Source organism: Phacochoerus africanus, chromosome 13 (genome assembly GCF_016906955.1).
Source record: "Phacochoerus africanus isolate WHEZ1 chromosome 13, ROS_Pafr_v1, whole genome shotgun sequence".
NCBI classification, from domain to species: Eukaryota; Metazoa; Chordata; class Mammalia; order Artiodactyla; family Suidae; genus Phacochoerus; species Phacochoerus africanus.
The window spans coordinates 21,231,569-21,252,858 of record NC_062556.1 but is presented as its reverse complement, the minus strand read 5'-3'; the positions used below and the strand labels follow the sequence as shown (position 1 = coordinate 21,252,858).

The 21,290-nt window shown below is 38.1% G+C and overlaps 1 protein-coding gene across 10 annotated transcripts in view; it reads right to left on the bottom strand.

The window, feature by feature from the left end:
* Positions 1 to 21,290, bottom strand: part of ZC3H13 (zinc finger CCCH-type containing 13) — a 100,361-nt gene that overhangs the window by 39,091 nt on the left and 39,980 nt on the right. For all 10 annotated transcript variants that reach the window (XM_047756524.1, XM_047756521.1, XM_047756523.1 and 7 more), the window contains exons 8-10: positions 15,976 to 16,173; positions 7,335 to 7,645; positions 4,475 to 4,939 (exon numbers count right to left, since the gene is read on the bottom strand). In XM_047756524.1, coding sequence (XP_047612480.1) covers positions 4,475 to 4,939; positions 7,335 to 7,645; positions 15,976 to 16,173 — 974 coding nt within the window. The remainder of the gene's footprint in view (positions 1 to 4,474; positions 4,940 to 7,334; positions 7,646 to 15,975; positions 16,174 to 21,290) is intronic.

Here is a 21,290-nt window from a genome sequence, read left to right as displayed (position 1 = left end):
TTCCATTTATGTAACATTTGTCAACTGACAATTATTAGATGAAAGACATAGTAGTAGTTGCCAGGGGTCAAGAACAGGGGAGGGGATTTGAGTGTGGCCAGAAAGGGTAACACAGGGAGTCTTGTGATGGTACAGTTGAGTATTTTGACTGTGGTGATGGTAAGGCGCAAGGCTACACAGTCATTATGGAAAACAGTATGGAGGTTCCTCAAAAAATTCAAAATAGAGCTACCATATGATCCAGGAATCACTCCTGGGTATATAGACAGAGGAACTGAAATAGGATTTGAAAGAGATATCTACACTCTCATATTCAATGCAGCATTATTTGCAATAGCCAAAACATGGAAGCAACCTAAATGCCCAAAGATAGGTGAGTGGGTGGGATGAAATGTAGTTTTTAAAAATTAAAAAAATAAAAAAATAAAAATAGTGGTATATACATATAAAAGATTATTCAGCCTTTAAAAAAAAGGAACCCCTGCCATTTGCAACAACATGGAAGAAGCTGGAGGACATCACGCTGAGTGAGATGAGTCAGACACAGAAGGACAAGTGCTACATGACGCCACTCCTATGTGGAATCTAAAACAGTCAGACTCATAGAAGCATAGAGTAGGTGTTGCCAAGGGGCTGAGGGGAGGGGAAACAGGGAGGCATTCGTCAAAGGGCACAAAGTTAGTTGTACAAGATGAGTAAGTCCTAGAGATCTACTTTACCGTATAGTGTCTATGGTTAATAACACTGTGTGGGAAACTCAAACATTTGGTAAGAAGTAGATCTTAACGTTAATAGCATTCTCTTTACACACACACACACAAATAATATTAAAGAGAGTGAGAGCAAACATTTGCATGTGAATGGCATAGGTTGCAGTGGTGGTTTTAAGGGTGTATACTTATCTGCAAGCTCAGCAAGTGGTATACATTAACTGTGTATAGCTTTTGGTATGTCAACCGTACCTCAATAAAGCATTTTTTTAAAAAACTGCTACACACAGACACATGCACACGTAATTGGCTTTGAGTCCTGAAAGGATTATAACATAATGCTAAGTACTTTAAAAAAAAGAGAAGAAATTTAAAACGTTTTTTAAAAACTACAAATGCATTACATATAACATCTAGAAATGAGATTAAATGCCCCTGTCCTTGCTGCTAAGAGAAGATTAGTAAAAAAGCTGTCTGAGGATGTACCTTAAAAAATGAGTGCTAGAGAAATGGAAAATCTGAAAGTTCAGAATCAAGACACAATGAGAAGAATCAAGATATGCCTAACTATATGGCATTTAGACAGAAAGGTTGAAGGAATAGAAAAAGATATCACACAAATACTAACCAAAAGAAATCTGTGATGGTGGGATAAATTTTTTTAGACAAAAAGACACCATTTGGGATGAAGAGGATCATCCTGTAATGATAAAAGTGGAATGATTTGCCGTATGTGTACTTACTAGCAAAGTCTCAAAATATTCAAAGCAAAACTAATCAAATTACACAAGACGAACAAATTCAAAATGAGAGTGGAAGATTTAACTCACTTCTCTGTACTGCTAGAAAAAGCACACTTGAAAAAGTTAAATGTAGATTTGAGAGCAAGGCTAACAAGCCTGACCTGAGAGACACACTTTACCTACTTTGCCACCATTAAAAGCATATGCAGACTACAGGAAAACTGACGGATGAGCCACAAACCAAGTCGTAACAACACCCAGAAACCTGACTTTAAACAGTCCTCTCTGACAATTAAAATTCAACGTGCTACAAATATTATCAAACTGTCAAAGAACAGAAAACTAAGCATTTATACATGAATTGTTTCAGAGAAGAGAAAAAAAGGAGAAACACTTCCCAAAAACATTTTATATGGCTAGTGTAACTCTGATCCCCAAAGACAACATAAAAACCAAAAGCTCTGCAGAACCGGTGCAAACTGGCTCCAAAGAACCAGCTGGGCACATCTCCTCCCACCTCCACACTGAGTGATGTTGTTAGTAGCTCAAAATCTGCTATGGCAGAAGTAATTTATACCATGGAAATTGGCATCAGCTACAAGTCAGGGCTTTTTTTCGGAAGAGTTATTTGTTAAATATTTACCATCATACTACTGATTATATGCCAATCTCAATAAAAACAAAGATGCCTAATTCAAAATTAAATTTTAACAAACCCACTCTAGAACATTTCTAAAAAATGAAAGAAGTACATTATCTTAGAAATGCAAGAATAATTTTTATTGAAAAATATATATATTAAGGAATAAGGTAAAAGAGACTGACTATATGATCTTCTCAAGATACAGAAAAAGGCATGAAAGAAGCTGCCAGCTAAATCTGGAAAATTAGGAGACATCTTTAACAATAAAAATCAACTGCTGAACACTACAAACACCAGGCTTAAAATATGAAACAAAGCAAAGAAGCCCATTACACTAGTTACATTAAACAGTGCATTGAAAAGCTGCTTTGCAGGTTACTGACAGCAAATAAATGATACTCAGAAAGGAAGAGCCAAATCTGTTCCCAGACATAAATATTTAAGAGAATCTAATTAGATCTGCTAGGAAAATACAAGCAACATCACAAGTAAGATTAATATGTAAGTATTAATTACCATTTCCATACACTAGTAATTAGCATCAGAAAATAAAGTATTTTAAAATATATCATTTAGTGCACCTGTACATAGTAACTCAAACACTATTCAAAAATGAAAAAAAAGGAGTTCCCGTCGTGGCGCAGGGGTTAACAAATCCGACTAGGAACTATGAGGTTGTGGGTTCGGTCCCTGCCCTTGTTCAGTGGGTCAACGATCCGGCGTTGCCGTGAGCTGTGGTGTAGGTGACAGACGTGGCTCGGATCCCGTGTTGCTGTAGCTCTGGCGTAGGCCGGTGGCTACAGCTCCGATTCAACCCCTAGCCTGGGAACCTCCATATGCTGCAGGAGCGGCCAAAGAAATGGCAAAAAGACAAAAAAAAAAAAAAAAAAAACAAGAACACCTAAACACAGGACTTGTTAATTTTATGGTACATCCTACAACAGACACTATGCACCAAAAGAAAGAGGTGGCTGTTTACCAAGTAGACTTATTGCGAGTGATCTCCAAGATATTTTGCAAGTGAAAGCAGCAGGGTATAGAGTACACAGTTGTTTTTTTAAATAAAAAAAATTTTTAATTATATCTTTAAAGCCAGAGGAGAAAATGAACAGACATACACATCTGCTTGTGTAGATACAAACGAAACTGGCAAAATAAGAGCACCAGGTCAGGGATAGACCTTCTGCAGCTGTGAAATTCTGAACCAAGTGAATGTATTTATTAAAAAGAGAAAATTGTTAAAGTACCATATACAATAGCCATAAAAATAAGAGTATACCTAGGAATGAACATGCGTAAGAACTTAATAGAAAAAGTTATAAATCAATAAATTTAACTTATTTGAAATAAAAATCCAACAGTTTTTCATGAAATTAAAAAAAAAAAGACATTTTTAAAATGTACACAAAGAGTTCTTGCTGTGGCACAACAGGATCTGCAGCATTTTTGCAGCACCAGGACACAGGTTCAATCCCTGGCCCAGACAGTGGGTTAAAAGGATCAAGCATTGCAGCAGCTGCGGTGTAAGCTGTAATTGCGGTTCAGATCTGATCCCTGGCCGGGGAACTCCAAATGCCGCGGAGCAGCCAAAAAAAGAAAAACAACATATACATGAAAAAGTAGAGCCAAGAAAAGCCAAGACAACTATGAAAGAGAAGGCAAGGAGCCTTTATCTTCATGTGAAACTGTAATACTGACCAGGATAAACCAACAGGCCTATGGAAAGAGTGAGAATGGTGAGAATTCTGCAGCAGGATTTTGGGGAAGCAGAGAGAAGTGAATGGAGGAAGAGAGAGGTCAAGGCTAATTCAGTTCAGGCAGTTTGGAGATAGTTAAGTATATTTAGGTAGGTGGTTATTGATGATAATGGTGATGGCAAATGCTTTTTAAGGGAAGCTAAGAAAAATGGCTTAAGATCCTGGTATGTGATGTTCTGAGGTTGTTTTGCAGCAAGCACAAGACTACTGAAGACTACCCAAATCAGTCATTTCTGACACCACCAATTTTGAAAGCCCACCATTTTAATCTCATTTTAGTGATTGTTTTATCATGGATGTACCTGTTTATTAGAAATTACTTCCTTTTGACGCCACTTTTTTGCCTGAGAGCAATTTTCTCAGGGTTCCACATTAATCAAGATGGTAGGCATGACTGGACATAATTCAGCCAGGGGGTCGAAGTCAGGCCCCATTTATCTTCTGCTACTTTAGCTAATAATTCCTATTTGGAATTTACAGGGACGATCACACATTCAATGAACTGAAAATAACTTTGACAAAGTGATAATGAGTGTAAGAAATACCATCTCTAGAAAATAATTCTTAGATGTAATGATTTCGGTATGAACATAGGGTTCACTGACAAGTCAAAAACCTTACCCTTTTCAGGTAACTCTGGACCTCTTCCCCTACTTCTGCCCATCCGGTCATTCCTCATTTCACTTCGAGACTCATTTCTGGAATCGTTCCTCACGTCAGTGCGCGAACTTTCTTCGCGCAAGTGGTTTCTGCCGTAACTCCGGGACTCTTCCTGATAAGCATCCTCCTTCCGGTGAGCGTCTCGGCTTTCACGGTCCCTGTAGTCGTGAGCATCACGAGCAGACCGAGAGTCTCTGGGATCGCGGCTCTCCTTGTTGTCTCTGCTATAATCCCTCATCTCCCTGGAGTCCCGAAGGTCTCTGGAGTCTCTGAGTTCCCTTCTGTCTCTAGTATCTCTGGCATCTCTCCGCTCCCGACCCTCTCGAGGTTCTCTGTCATCTCTGTGGTCTCTGGAAGAGCCCTGATCCTGCTCATACTCTCGTTCTTCTCGTGCATCCTTTTCTCTATCCCTTTTGCCTCTAGTCTCTGTAATGCAATTGTGGAAACACACTGTAATTCCTTTCACAAAACTCTAGGAAACTAGACTATGTTTAGTTTAGAGCTTTCAAATGTTTATTACAATGGTAATGAGTGTTCTTTGCAAAAAAATTAAAAGGAGAAAACCTGCGCAAATAAGATTAAAAGCATCTCGTACACTAAAATCCCAAAGGCAATTTTATTACCACCTGGATAACTATGTTCTTGACTGGGACAACTCTGCACATGATCTCCCCCCCCCCCACCACCACATACCTGATACCTTGGGATCTTAAACAATCAGAACAGGTTAAGCTGATCTCCTATCAGTGATGGCTTACTTTTAAGAAATCACTTTTAGATCCAGGGGCACAAAGTAACTTTAATCATCTCTACCAAGTATGAGGGCACACCAGACCACTCATGGCCACCTCCAAGGTACTCAAACACTGGAGAGCAGCCTGCAGCAGTAAGCTGGCTGATACAGAGATACTGTTTTCTCTCGCTGGTTTTTCTTTTCTTTTCTTTTCTTTTTTTTTTTTTTTTTGAGCTGTTTAATGGAATCACACACTCCTATCTCTAAAGCAGCTTTTTCTACTTAAGGCATTTCCTAACATTTCATAGAAAATTTTTAAAATAATTTCAGTTTTTAAAAGCTAGAATGAACCTCAGTAATCAGTTAATCCAAACCTGTCACTGTATAAATGATCAAATAGAGGCTCAGCACTTAAAGGGTTTAGTAAATAAGCTCCATACATCATGGGAATTTGCAAAGATTAGAAACGATTCTTTAGATATGCCTACAAATGTATAAACTGATTACAGCATAAATCTGATAGGAACTCAAAGAATTAACAAGAAACCCTCAAAGAACAAACCCCATACTTTTTATCAGGTTCCTTTGTAAACTGCTCTTACACTCTGGAACTGCCCCAAGATCTGAGGCAATTTTAACAGCTGTTGCACCTTTATGCCTAGGACATCATAGGTTTACCTCCTTTTCCCATAGATTCTCCCCACCTAGTATCCACAAGGCCCCTTAGACTCTCATCAATAACTTATCTCCCCTGCCAACCTAGATCCATAAATGCCATTTAAGGATGGAAGCGGTAGGCAACAATCTGACCCACCTCATCTCTCTCTGTGCACATCTATCACTTTTAGTCCTCCTTCAGTACCAACTGTGCCTAGATATTTGTTCACTTAGTATCAGATGTTCCCACCTGTCTTCACAAATACGTCCAATTATTATATTTTGTTCTTTACCTACCTGCCCATTCCTTCGTTAAAAGTATTCTTATTTCAGAAAATGACATCTAAGTAGATAGGAATAAACATGTGCTCCATCTCTTGTATGAAGGGTTCAAGAAACACCCTCAACAAAGAATCTAAACATGTAAGATTTATTACTAAAAGGATTCTTCCCATAAGCCCCTCTTACCACAAAAAAGCATTCCTAAAAGACTCAACTGCAAACCAGATTTACCCTCCATTAGTGTGTATGATAATTATGTTTGTAAATAATAGTTTTCCTTCAAGGAGTAGGCTGCATGTATACTATATTCCTCGTCACCTCTAGTTGGATAGATAGAAGAGAATTTTCCCATCTTACCAATGGCCCATAAATATTGCTGTACTGATCTGGTTCCAAATCATGTACACAAGGAATAATTCTCTCCAGTTCCTATCTTTGCATCCACGACTTCTTGAATAAAATAAATTATTGTTTATGCTGTTAATTCGAAGACAATAGCTAAGTTCATCATGTTTCATAGGCAACTGCTGTACGATAATCAGATGCTTTTAAAATGCATATTAAACAGAAATTTTCCAAGTAAGCTAGTATTTCCAGGGTTCTCATTATGTTAAAAAACTAACTCGGGAGAAGTTAGGACAAAGACCTGTTACGTTAAACAAAGAAAACAAAGACAAGAAGCTTAGACAGGAAGTACAGAAAGAGGTGAAACCTATAAGACTGTGCTGCCAAGTAATAACAGCATCTCAGCTTGAACAGGGAGCAAGCAGCAGGTTCACAGTTAACATAATTCTCAGGGATCTAGAAAGGAAAAGCTCTAAGAATCAGATGGCCCAAAATTTCTAGAACTTTCAAGCACACAAGTAAAACATCTTAACTAAGGAACCACCAACTTGGTATACATATAAATGCCCACTCCCATCTATTTAGTAGCTTCCATTGCCATGTAATTTCCATGTCATTAAGCACTTCCCACTGCCCTCAAGAGCTCTCATTTCGGTGCTACAGAGGACTTAATATAAGACAGCTCCTTTCTATCCCGTATTCTAGCAATACATTTGAGAGTCCAATTATTTCATAAATAAAATATCCACTGAAATAAAAAACCTCTAAAAAAGAAAAAACCACAATGAAGTAGGACGTGCTTACCCTCCCTCCTCTCGTGACGCCGATCATGGGACTGTGACGTCCGTTCGTGGTCATGCCTCCCTTTCTCCCTCAGTGGAGAGCGATGCCGTGGGGGACTCTGCTTCCGCTGAGGAGAGGACAGGGAGTGGGAAGCATAGGGAGAAGCCGAGCGGCGTAACGGTGGCGTTATTGTCCTCTGATAAGACGGAGAAGGAGTTCTTTTCCGGCGAGGAGAAGGAGAATGCCTTTGAATAGATGAGCCTGACTGCGAGGAAGATGAGTGATGTCTAGAAGATATAGGAGAATGATGCTGTCCTGCTGGGGAACTAGACCTATAAAGAAAACACTTTAAAAATCTGTTCAAGAGCCTTTATTTCTAGCCAAAGGAAAAATCTTCAAAACAAAACTCAATGTAAAAGTTAAAGCTAGTATTATAAATAATAATTCCAAGGTAAATTCTAATTCATGAGACATAAAATCATTAATGATTCTTTTTTGTCTTTTTTACAGCTGCGCTCGCGGCATATGGAAGTTTCCAGTCTAGGGGTTGAGTCTGAGCTGTAGCTGCCAGCCTACACCACAGCCACAGCAATGCCAGATCCAAGCCACATCTGTGACCACAGCTCACGGCAATGCAGGATCCTTATCGCACTGAGCGAAGCCAGGGATCGAACCCGCATGCTCATGGATACTAGTCAGGTTTGCTACCGCTGAGCCACCATGGGAACACCAACAAGTTGATTTTTAAAGATTTGGTTAGGTCAGCCTGAGGCCACAGTTCTAGAAGAGACACGGCCTGCCCGTTCTCCTGCGCTCCGGCTCCAAGGCATGCTTCCTCCTCCAGGTAACACTCTCCCTGAGCATAGGTGGTCTGACTCTTGCATGATGTGTGGAACCCACTCTTAGCAGAGATAATCTCTTGACAATGGGATGAGGTACTTGGAGGGGAAACCCACAAAGAGCTAAAGACAAAACATTCTAATAACATCTAGATAGAAAGTGGCTGAAGGAACATCTATAATTCAGGCGCTAGGATTGAGGAAAGGACCTCCTGTCTACACCGTCTTTGTCTTAAATAACCTGCCTTCACTCTTGAGCAGCACAAACTCAGGTTTAGCTACAAGCCTTGGTTTAACTAAGGCTTCCTCTACTCCCTTCAAATGATCTTCTTAGCTGCCAGAGATTTAACTTATAATCTCATGAAGCACATCTGAATCACATTCTACAATCTGTTATGATCTGGGCTCTATCCACAATGAACATGCACAAGGTGTGTGTGATGGAGAGCTAGAAGAGTGCAAATAACTAAAAAGAAACGGGATTCATGTTTAAAAAACAACATTCCAGACATCACATTCTCAGGGTAAGTATCATCTATCTCAAAGCAATGGTTTTGAGAGCCACATGTCTGTTGAAAAAATCCTGAGTTCCTATCAAAGTATTTTAGAATTACCTTCAGAGCCTATGATAAATATTTTTTAACTTCTGCAATGTTTTTTATTAATAGCATTTTAATTAATTAATCAATTACTAACCCTAAACCAGAATTTCTCAATCTTGGCACCACTGACATTCTATTTTCAGTAATCCTTTGTGGTGGGGGGCTGTCCTGTACATTGTAGGATGTTTAAGGGGCATCCTTGACACCTACCCACCACTAGAAGCCAGTACTATCTCCCTCTCATCCCCATTCATGACAATAAAAAATTACTCCAGATATTTCCAAGTGTCCCCAAGTTAAAAATCAACCCTGGTTGACAACTGCTGCCCTAAACTGTGTTGTTTATAAATGATGCCTTACTAGAATTTTTATCAATGAGAGTTTTAAATCTATAAGATACATGTTACTGAATCAGGAAAGCAATCCAATATATAGGAAAGAATTTTGCAAAATAAGAAATTAGGCAAATAAAAACACTTTTTGGATAACAGTTGACTAAAAAAAAAAAAAGTCTGCTAACTAGAACATCACATTTATCTAAGCATCCTAGTTATCTATGACTCCACAAAACCTTCACGCTTTTAATAAAAACTGTTATTTCTTTCTCACACAAAAAAATAAGACAAAAACCATTATAACACTCTGAACTGAAATCTATTTACTTATAGATAGGAGCAGAAATACTCAATGGGTTTTACTCCACTTTGGAAAACCATTTATGATCAATGGCTATTCAAATGCTGAAGAGAAAAATCATTCTAATTTGAAATTTGAAATTCTAATTTGACTACTATTAGGTGCTTTCCAATTTCAATTTCATTAGGTTCTAGTCAATTTGGAATACCTAAACTGGGGGGGGGGAATATATATATATATATATATATATAGCTTTTTAGTGAATATTTAGGTTAGTTTTGTGTTTATTTCTGGGATATACTCAAAATTGTTTTAGTAATGTCTACAATACTCTCTGGTGATTTGTTCATAAAACTTAAATAGTTCATAATGCTATCTTTAAAAAACACATTACAGTCCAATCACACCTCTATTCAAATTTGGTGTCTACAGCATGGAAGAAAAAACTGGTTCAAGCTTAGACAATGAAGCTATCATATTAAGGACAGAGCACCAATGTGTTATGGCTTTGGCATTTTAACCGTATTTTTTCTTCCTACCTATCCTTCAGGGGGGAAAAAACAGTTTATTGCTGATTTAATTTAATCACCCATTATCAAATAAATGTTTGTGTCCTCCCTCCAATTTCTTTTCTTTTCTTTTTTTTTTTTTTTTTTTTGGCCTCCCCAGCAGCGTGCAGAAGTTTCCAGGCCAGGGATCGAACCCATGCCACAGAGGTGACAACACCAGATCCTTAAACCGCTGAGCCACTTCCCACCCACAAATTTCCATGCTGAGGCCCTAATCCCCACTGTCATGCTACTTGGAAGTGGAGCCTTCGGGATTAATGAGGTTTAGATGAAGTCCTAAGGGTGGGGCTCCCACGACGGGATTAGTGTCCTTCCAAGAAAAGGAAGAGCTCCTTCTCTTCCCTGCAAGTGAAGACACAGTGAGAAATCAGCCATCTGTGACCCAGGAAGTGGGCCTGAAACAAGTCTGCTGGCACCCTGACCTTGCATTTCTCAGCCTCTGCACCTATGAGAAATAAATGCCTGTGGGTTAAGTCACCCAGTCTATGATATTTTGTAACAGCAGTCCAAGTTGGCTAAGTGAGACAGCTTCTTTACATTTTCTTCCGTCCTATTCTTTTAAAAGTCTGATGACTAAATAGTGAAATGAGAGGGAGGATCTGTTACCACAAAAAGATGGGTCAAATTATGGACGTAAGCCTAAGGGACCCAGACCTATGTTCATTCTGCATATAGAAAATAAGTGACTCTAAGTAATAAAACTGTCCTGAAATTTAACCAAAACTATTAGTACCAAGGCTTCTAGACTAATACAGAGATACAGTAAAATACACCTATACTTAGAATACTAGGAGGAGGAGTAATAATAATAGTAATAATAGCAGATTAACTAGTCTTATGCTCTAGAACTAGCTGGTTTCCTATCTGAGAGGAAAAAGAGGTGACATTTGAAATTCAAATAAAGAACAAAAGAAAGTTTACTGCACAAAGAGAAGCCTTTAAGGTCTTAAAACAGAAATGTACATACTGTCAGCAAGTGCACTGTGAGGTATAAAACATAGGGAAGGCCAATCCTTAGCCTGCCTTGATTCCAATCAAAAGCTTTTGAACACTATTATAATTTGGACACGATGTGGACTGAGAATATTCGGGGTATTTTTCATTTAGGGGAAAAGTGTGAAAAGTCATGAAATTTGAAATGAAAGATCCTTTCATTCAAGATTCAAGTAATTTCACCTATAGGTGAAAATCAATGTTTAGGCTTTTTTTTTTTTGTCTTTTTTGTCTTTTCTAGGGCTGCATCCATGGCATATGGAGGTTCCCAGGCTGGTGGTGTAATCGGAGCTGTAGCCCCTGGCCTACACCACAGCCACAGCAATGTGGGATCCGAGCCGCGTCTGCGACCTACACCACAGCTCACAGCAACACCGGATCCTTAACCCACTGAGCGAGGCCAGGGATCAAACCCACAACCTCATGGTTCCTAGTTGGATTTGTTAACCACTGAGCCATGATGGGAACTCCTACTCTAGGCTTTCTTAAAATTAGTAACACCAATTTTTCTCTCAATAAAATTTCTATTCTTACATATGAAAATATGCTTACATTATTTAACTAACATTCATAATTCAACCTTTAAAACCATCATGCAAAAAGCATACTTAAAAAAAATAGACTATGGATACTACCAAAGTCAACTCTATCTTCAGTGTTAGAACACAATATGATACACATTTCAAAATATTTAGGTTTTATTCTTTTACATAAGAATTTCTTTTTATTTAAAAGATATGTCACCAATATGTATAAAATAAATACACTAATCCAGTCTCTTGGGATAGACCATTATGGGGCATAATATAAGAAAGGGAATATACACATATGTATGACTGGGCCACTTTGCTCTACAGGCAGAAATTGACACAACATCACACATCAACTATAATTTAAAAATTTGTAAAAATAAGCTACAAGGACATATTGTACAGCACCGGGAATACAGCAAATATTTTACAATAATGTTAAACGGAATGAATACGGTCTATAAAATTTTTGAATCACTGTGCTGTATACCTGAAACTGATATAACGTAAATCAACTATACTTCAAAAGAGAGAAAAAGAAAAGTTAAGAAAAGTAATTTCCATTCACTAAACAAATATTAACTGAGTACCTTTTATGCTCCAAGTATTATTTTTGGCACTGAGGATACAGAAATGAAGACAGACAGACAAAATCACTAACAAAATGATGATGATAATACTAACAACAGCAGGTAACACACATTGCCACTATGCCCATAGCACTGTTCTAAGTGCTTTATGTATATAACTCATTTCATCTTTATGACAATAAGCCTGAGGTAACTGGGCCAGAGAGGACTGAAAACCAGTCTGTCTTAGTTGCAGAGTCCAGGAGTAGCTCACCACCACCAAAGAAAGCCATTTCAGCTAATTAATGCAACATAGAAGCCTATAAAACAGAGTAATGAAATATAAACTGTTAGGTCCCCCAAAAAAGCACACTGAGGAATACCTTAGGTTGTTTAGTAAAGAAAGGACCTTTACTGAAAAGATGGTATTTGAGCTAAGAGCTGAAAATTTAAGGGAAGAGCTTTCTATTCTAAGGGCTCAAAAGCCACAAAGGAGGCCGGAGGGATGATGATATATAAAAAGAACAGAAAGAAGACAAGTGTAACTACAATTTATGAGAGAATGAAAAGTTTATGAGAGAGGGTCAGAAAGCAGGCAGGGGACAAAGCATATGGAGTCCTCTAGGTCAGGATAAAAGTTCATATTTTATTCTAAATATAAAAGAAATCAGTGGAGAGTTTGGGGCAGCAAAGTGTCTTTAAAAATCTAGTAAGATCTTACTTCCTCAACAAACATGAAGATGGAGAAAGAAAATGCTCTGTGCGACAATTTGTTTTAGGCCTAGCTGCTTGCTCTCCCTTTATGGCAGGTAACAAATACTGGCCAGAAAGAGAATCATTTCTAACTCAACAACCTAGAGAAACTAGAAGAAGACTTTTATCTGCGAGAATCTTTTGAAAGAAGCCTCCTTCATAAACAAATGGTACTTAAAAAACAGATTTGATTTGGAGTTCCCGTCGTGGCGCAGTGGTTAACGAATCTGACTAGGAACCAATGAGGTTGCGGGTTTCATCCGTGGCCTTGCTCAGTGGGTTAAGGATCCAGCGTTGCTGTGAGCTGTGGTGTAGGTTGCTGATGCAGCTCAGATCCCGCACTGCTGCAGCTCTGGTGTAGGCCAGGGGCTACAGCTCCGACTCAACCCCTAGCATGGGAACTTCCAAATGCCACAGGAAGCGGCCCTAGAAAAGGCAAACAAAGCAAAACAAAAAACAGATTTGATTCAAGCAAACTCATAAAAAGTTCTACATAATACAAAGCCACATACTAATAATCTTAGTTTGATTTCATCTCTCATTTATATAGAAATGAATTAATTTCAAAAAATTTCAATTTAAGAATGAAGAATGTTAATTAAGCCTTATTATCAGCACAACTTTCAAGGCTATTCAAATCCAGAATTATCTGCCATTTAAATTACACAATTTTTCAGAATCTGATTCAAGGGCCTTACATGAACTTGTGCAGTCACATGATTAAATGAGCTAAAAATTATACCTACCCCTGTGATCAAGAGTCGGAAGAAACTGGAGTTCCCATTGTGGCTCAGTGGTTAACAAATCCGACTAGGACCCATGAAGTTGTGGGTTCGATCCCTGGCCTTGCTCAATGGGGTTAAGGATCTGGCGTTGCCTTGAGCTGTGGTATAGGTCGCAGACACGGCTCAGATCTGGCGTTGCTGTGGCCCTAGTGTAGGCTGGCGGCTATAGCTCTGATTCGACCCCTAGCCTGGGAACCTCCATATGCTGCGGGAGCGGCCCAAGAAACAGCAAAAAGCCAAAAAAAAAAAAAGAGTCAGAAGAAACAGTCAGTATCCCTGGCACTTGGAGAGACTGTCTTTAAACTCGAAGAGTAAGACAGTCAGTATTCCAAATGCAATAAAGCGCAGAAACAATACACACGAGCATAACAAAAACTCAGACAACTGGCTCCTATCCTCAACCTGGTGGAGCAAGTTGAAATTATTACTTTCTCCTGGGATGCGATAGAGCGGTGAGGAGGTAAAGGAGAGAACCAGCTCCTGGCAAGAAGCAGCAAGCAACTCAGTCTTGAGAAAGACGGAGGAGAACGGCTGTCAAGTCCCCAGTCCAATTTCTCAAGACACAAAATCTCAGTTCAGGCCAACAAAGCAAGTGTCAAATAAGGGAGACTCCAGAAATTCCTGTCAGTAAAAAAAATTACCACCAGATGGCACCAAAGCACAGCCAGTCAGAGAGAGACTTTGAGAGTGTAGCTGGGTATCTACCTAAGTTCATGAATCTCACTACATACAACACAGCCCCATACTTCATACCAGATTGAATTTTTGGCCTCTAAATGCCATGTTAGGCATTTCTGATTGGACCAATTATTAGAATGGGGCTAACTTCCCAACCACCTCCTCCTACTGAAAACCTCTCCACAACTGCCTGAGAACAATTTTCCTCTCAAGTCCTGAACTCTGTCAAGCACGATATGCAAAGGGTTAAGAGCACAATTTTTAAGGATATAAATACGGCTCTAGATTTTGGCTACAAAACAGGAGCTTCTCTCCTGACTTCAACAAACTTTACCAATATCACATCCACAAAAGAGAGCCCATGCCTTCATCAACTGAACTAAATGTAAAATGCTCCCCCCCACACACCCAACAATGCAATTGAGTTATTTTGATAGTTATAAAACTATTTCATTTTTAACACGTCTACCAAAAATTTAGCATATTATATAAAATTATGTTCAACTATACTACACATTTTTTTACATGCTTTAATTTTATATCCTTAGTCTAAAGCGGCATTCACATAATACTTTTGTGGCTGTAGACAGGGCTCAATTAAATGCAAAAAAAAAGAGACAATACCTCAGATAAACAATTCCCAACTTGAATACAAAGGTTCCATTTTAATATTAAAAGATTTGCATACTTTAGTAAAATTATATGTGCTAATGTCCACTAACTAGGAAGATACTATAAAAGACATTATAAATTCATTAATGCTTTTAAAATTTGTATTTTAAAATTAACATTATTCTTTTTTCCTTTTAGGTATAATAGAGGTACAGCGATTTTATATATATATATATATGGTTGATTTATAACACTGTGTTAGTTTCTGGTATACAGCAAACTGTTCAGTTATATATTTATACATAAACACACACTTTTCCATATTCTTTTCCATTATGGTTTATTACAGGATATCAAATATGCTATATAGTAGCACCTGTGCTATACAGGAGCACCCTGCTGTTTATTTATATATAGTAGTTTGTATAGTGGCTGTATATTTTTAAGTCTCTTTCTTTTTTGGACATACATACTTAAATATCTATGGATGAAATGAAACTGGCAATCAACCTAACCAAGGAGGTCAAAGACTGTTCACTGAAAACTACAAAACACTGCTGAAAGAATTAAGACACAAACAGAAAGACATTCCGTGCTCATGGATTAGAAGATCCATGAAACAGAATTCCATGCAATAAAGCCCAGAAATAAATTCTATCTCATGGATTAGAAGCTCCAAAGAGGGAGTTCCCATTGCGGCTCAGTGGTTAAGGAATCCAACTAGGAACCATGACGTTGTAGGTTCCATCCCTGGCCTCACTCAATGGGTTAAGGATCCAGCCTTGCTGTGAGCTGTGGTGTAGGTTGCAGACGTGGCTCGGATCTGGTGTTGCTGTGGCTGTGGTGTAGGCCGGCGGCTACATCTTCAATTAGACCCCTAGCCTGGGAACCTCCATATGCTGTGGGAGCAGCCCTAGAAAAGGAAAGAAAGACCAAAAAAAAAAGAAAATCCAAAGAAAATAGTAAGTGTCAGTGAGGATATGGAAAAACTGGATCTCTTATACATTGTTAGTGGGATCGCAAAATGGTGCGGCTGGTACGAAAAATTATAGATTCTAAGAATGTCAGATTCTTTAAAATATGCAATCCTACTTACCTTGGCTTATCTCTTTTTTCTCTTTGTCTTTCAAAATCTCGCCCTCTGTCCTTTCCATCTCTTGGTTTTTCTTCTATCCTGTCTTTTACTTTATATTTTTCCTTATATTTTTTCCCTAGAGCAATATCTTCCTGTATAGGAGGGGGTGGGCTAGGCGTGCGAGGTCCTTTCTTCTTACTTTGGTTGCTTTTTGAATTCCTGAGGGTAACACAATGCTATCAGAAATCTGAAAACTTGTAGAAGGTCAAATGAATATTTTTTCTCATGTTAACAGAGCACTTTTTAAAAATGGTAGCATTCCTTTCAATAATTTGCCATTTATTATTCTGTATACTAGTAATCAATATCTAGAAAAAACAACAGAAGTGAGCAAAGATTTACTTGCTACATATTAACAGTTTATTAATTTTAAAAGATAGAGATGGAGCAGGAATAGATTCTTTCAGTAAAGAAAATATCATAAAGTAAAGCAAAAAATAAAACAACTACATGAACTGAATTTTTTTAAGATTATAGAAAAGTAGATAGAAAAGTAAAAATCACCTATAATCCCACTACCCAAGGAGAGCCAATATTAACACCTGGGATATATGTCCACACTTTTTCTGTATTTCTTTCTCTTCCCTCCACACCCTACCATATGTACAATCATAATACAATGTCTTGTAAAAAATTTTGGTACTAAACATAGCATGGATATCTTTCTATAACAAAAAGTGGATTTTGATCATTATCCTTCAGGACTATACAGAATTTCCTTTAATAGACAGGCTCTATAACTTCTTTAAACAACTTCACATTGATAAGTTTTTTAGATGGCTTCCACGTTTCTAGCATTACCAAGAACAAGTATATCATCTATATATGAAACCCTAAGCACTGTTAGTAAATATTCATTTAAATCTTTGTTTTAAATCCTAAACATTCATTTAAATCTTTTCCAACTCTTAGATTACAGAGATGATCTTTTAAAATTTTAGAATTTTGTCTTTCACAGATACTCTACCTAGAATTGATTTTGGGCTCTAGACTAAGCTTTTTTATTTGGCTCTTAAAATCATGTTATCTACATGGCACATAACTTTGAGCCCTTACACATTACGAATCGTCTGTCTTCACTTCCTACCTTAACAATGGTTTGAGCGACTACTACAGCATTTGGATGTCATAACCTTTTCCCGCAGAGCTCTATAAATACTGTTACAATACCTTAATTTAGTGTTTTGGATGAAAAATCCAAAGAGAGACAATTTTTTTTTCCTATGCAGGTTTTTTCCTGGCTTTTCTGCTGGCATGCTTATAAAATATTATCCCTTGGAAACTAAAAATTTCATCAAGCTAAATCTAGGTTTTCTTTTTTTTAACCTTTTCTAGCACTCAGTGCCTGTTTCAATCTGAAACTTTACGTCTTTTACTCATTTTTTCCTATTTTTATTTCATCAATTCGCCATGACCCGAGTCTCTCTGGTTTCCTTTATTATGTTACTGCATCTCATAGATCTCTCCTCTATTGTCTCATTTTTATTATTCCCACCTCTCCTTTCACTAATATTGTAAATGTGTTTTCAAATTCGGCACATTTTCTTTTAAGCAGTACTCATTTTACTCATTTTTTTCCTATTTACTCCAACACTGAATGGTCAGCCTGGTACGGAGTTTTTAAGAAGCCCTTTCTTTTCACACATCTGATAAGTTTTCAACAGCTACTTATTTCACTAGCTATTGATATTTATACACGATGACTAAACCTAAGTTCTAGAATTTACTTCCTATCACCTTGAGCTCCCCAACCCCAAAAGTCCTTACCTATTAAAAAAAAAAAAAAAAAAGGCAATTGATAGTATCTTCCTCAAAATTGCTGGTAAGATTAAAAACAGGAGTTCCCGTCGTGGCTCAGTGGAAATGAATTTAACTAGGAACCATGAGGTTGCGGGTTTGATCCCTGGCCTCGCTCAGTGGGTTAAGGATCCAGCACTGCTGTGAGCTGTGTGTCACAGATGCAGCTTGGATCTGGCATTGCTGTTGCTCTGGTGTAGGCTGGCGGCTGGCTACAGCTCTGATTTGACCCCTAGCCTGGGAGCCTCCATATGCAGCAGGTGCAGCCCTAAAAAGAAAAAAAAAAAAGTTTAAAAACAGATAAAAGCAATTGACTCATCATGGACAATCAGAATTCAGCTCTCTTCATCCTTATCCCTACTTCTTATTATCATAGACAAGGTCAACCACCTTGGAAGTGAGAAATTACTAAAACACGACCAAATCTACTTTTCATTTTGTCTTCTGCCAAAAACCATTATTAGCCACGTCTCATTGTACGTTTATGAGATGACTCAAACTTTTAATGTATTCATTAAGACAAGTGATAAGTGTCTGCATTTCTAAACATTTTTCTACTTAAAAGACAACACTAATCAACAGCTGGTGTCGATACTATCAAAAATTACTTTAAAAACCATTTTCAAGATAAATGATAGGGGAATTCTTGACACAAACTGTATTTTCACATTTCTGCCCGTGACAGAGCTAGCTGGTGTCTACTTCTGTCCTGGTCATACAGCTGAACCATACTGTATAGGCTTTTTTGAACTTAGATGTGGCCAAATGACCAAGGTCTGGTCAAAAGAATGTGAGTGGAAGTGATGTGCATCACTTCCGGGCCTAATAAAAGACCCTCATACTCCAGGTAACTGTAAACTACCCTAATTTTTTTCTTTGCATGATCCATCTTCGATGTCCTCCAACCCCCAAAAAAGTGACGTCACGGTCAAAAGGAGCCTAGTTATTGAATCTCCATGTACAGGAGAGTCACCTATTAATTAGAAAAAACTCATTTCTTACTTGAATGAGAAATAAATTTCTGTTGGGTTAAATTCACACTCTGGGAGTAAGCTACTCTAACAACCAGGATTATGCCAGTACTTTCTCTAAAGTACAGAATTTCTTCAAATACCTTCAAAAACATATGTAGTTGGAAAAAAAAATTATTTTACAGAAATAGGGTTTGCAAGTGCCTTCCAACTGAAAATTGGACCAAAACTGGTTTTGTGCATTCTGAAGACAACTAATTATTCTTCAGTGGCACAGAGCCCACCTCCTATTTTTGGCAAAGAGCTCAGTTATCTACTTCTATCATTTTTAGAGCCTCTCTCTTCCCCAAATCTATTTCTTTTTTAACAGCTTTTGATATACTTTACGTATCTGTACAAAAAACTATAAAGAAAACTTTCTTAATTAAACACTAAGAAACAATGCAGATGAACAGAATCAATAATACATTTGTGGATCCTAAGCCACACTATCTCACATATCAGCATAAAGCTTACTGTCACGTTCTCTCTCACAGTGAATGTCAAAGGAAATTGCCAACTTTCAGGGAGAAGTGTGAGTTTTAATTTGTTTGTGATCTTCTCCTACCTACTCAACGTGATAACCACCACGTAAGACCAAAGAGTTTGTTTACCTGACTGTCACCTCAGTTGACTTACTGGCACTGGTTGCAACAATCCACTGTATTTTAACCGAAATTCTCATCCTTACTTGCTGTTCAATGTCTTCAAACAGTTAACAATATGATCCATGATGAATAGGATGATGTGACACACTCTGGGCAGTGTAACCAGCATGTCTACAGAAATGCTATACCCAGATGTTTTCTTTGTACCTTTAATGTAGTGTTTGCCAGGTCTTTCTGCTTCTCATTAAATTAATGGTACTTTCTTTCCTTTTTTTTTTTTTTTTTTTGCTGCCCCTGCAGCACTTGGAAGTTCCCAGGCCAGGGACTGAATCTGAGCTGCAGCTGAGACCTACATCACAACTGTGGCAATACTGGTTCCTTAATCTGCTGTGCCAGGCCAGGGACTGAACCCATGCCACAGCAGCAACCTGAGCCACTGCAGAGACAATGCCAGATCCTTAAGCCACTGCGCCACAGCAGGAACTCCAATGTTACATCTTAAAGTATCTTACAATACAGAAAATACAGTAGTTAAGTCAATGTGAGTATTTGTGCTCAATATTCATGAATGGATAAGTGAGTTAGTAACAAAGCAGTAAGAGAAGACTACACCAAAAAGAACAGAATGACCCATGGGACCTCATCAAACTGAAAAGCTTTTGCACAGCAAAGGAAACCCAAAAGAAAACAAAAAGACAACTTACAGAATGGGAGAAAATAGTGTCAAATGATGCAACGGACAAGGGCTTAATCTCTAGAATATATAAACAACTTATACAACCCAACAGCAAAAAAACCAATCAATCAATGGAAAAATGGGCAAAAGACCTGAATAGACATTTCTCCAAAGAAGATATACAGATGGCCAACAAACACATGAAAAAATGCTCAACATCGCTGGTTATAAGAGAAATGCAAATCAAAAGTACCATGAGATACCACCTCACACCAGTCAGAATGGCCATCATTCATAAATCCACAAATAACAAGTGCTGGAGGGGCTGTGGAGAAAAGGGAACCCTCCTGCACTGTCGGTGGGAATGCCAACTGGTACAGCCACTATGGAGAACAGTTTGGAGATACCTTAGAAATCTATACAAAGAACTTCCATATGACCCCGCAATCCCACTCTTGGGCATCTATCCGGACAAAACTCTACTTCAAAGAGACACGTGCACCCGCATGTTCATTGCAGCACTATTCACAATAGCCAGGACATGGAAACAACCCAAATGTCCATCGACAGAGGATTGGATTCGGAAGAGGTGGTATATATACACAATGGAATACTACTCAGCCATAAAAAAGAATGACATAATGCCATTTGCAGCAACATGGATGGAACTAGAGAATCTCGTACTGAGTGAAATGAGCCAGAAAGACAAAGACAAATACCACATGATATCACTTATAACTGGAATCGAATATCCAGCACAAATGAACATCTCCTCAGAAAAGAAAATCATGGACTTGGAGAAGAGACTTGTGGCTGCCTGATGGGAGGGGGAGGGGGAGGGAGTGGGAGGGATCGGGAGCTTGGGCTTATCAGACACAACTTGGAATAGATTTACAAGGAGATCCTGCTGAGTAGCATTGAGAACTTAGTCCAGATACTCATGTTGCAACAGAAGAAAGGCTGGGGAAAAAATGTAATTGTAATGTATATGTAAGGATAACCTGACCCCCTTGCTGTACAGGGGGAAAATTTTTAAAATTATATTAAAAAAAAAAAAAAAAGAACAGAATGAAACTAACCCTTTCCTCTAAACAGTTATCAAAACTTCCTATGAAGATATTAAATTTCAAAGATTTTAAACATAGAAAAGATAAGAAAATAAAAGGAGTATTTCTGATACCTGGG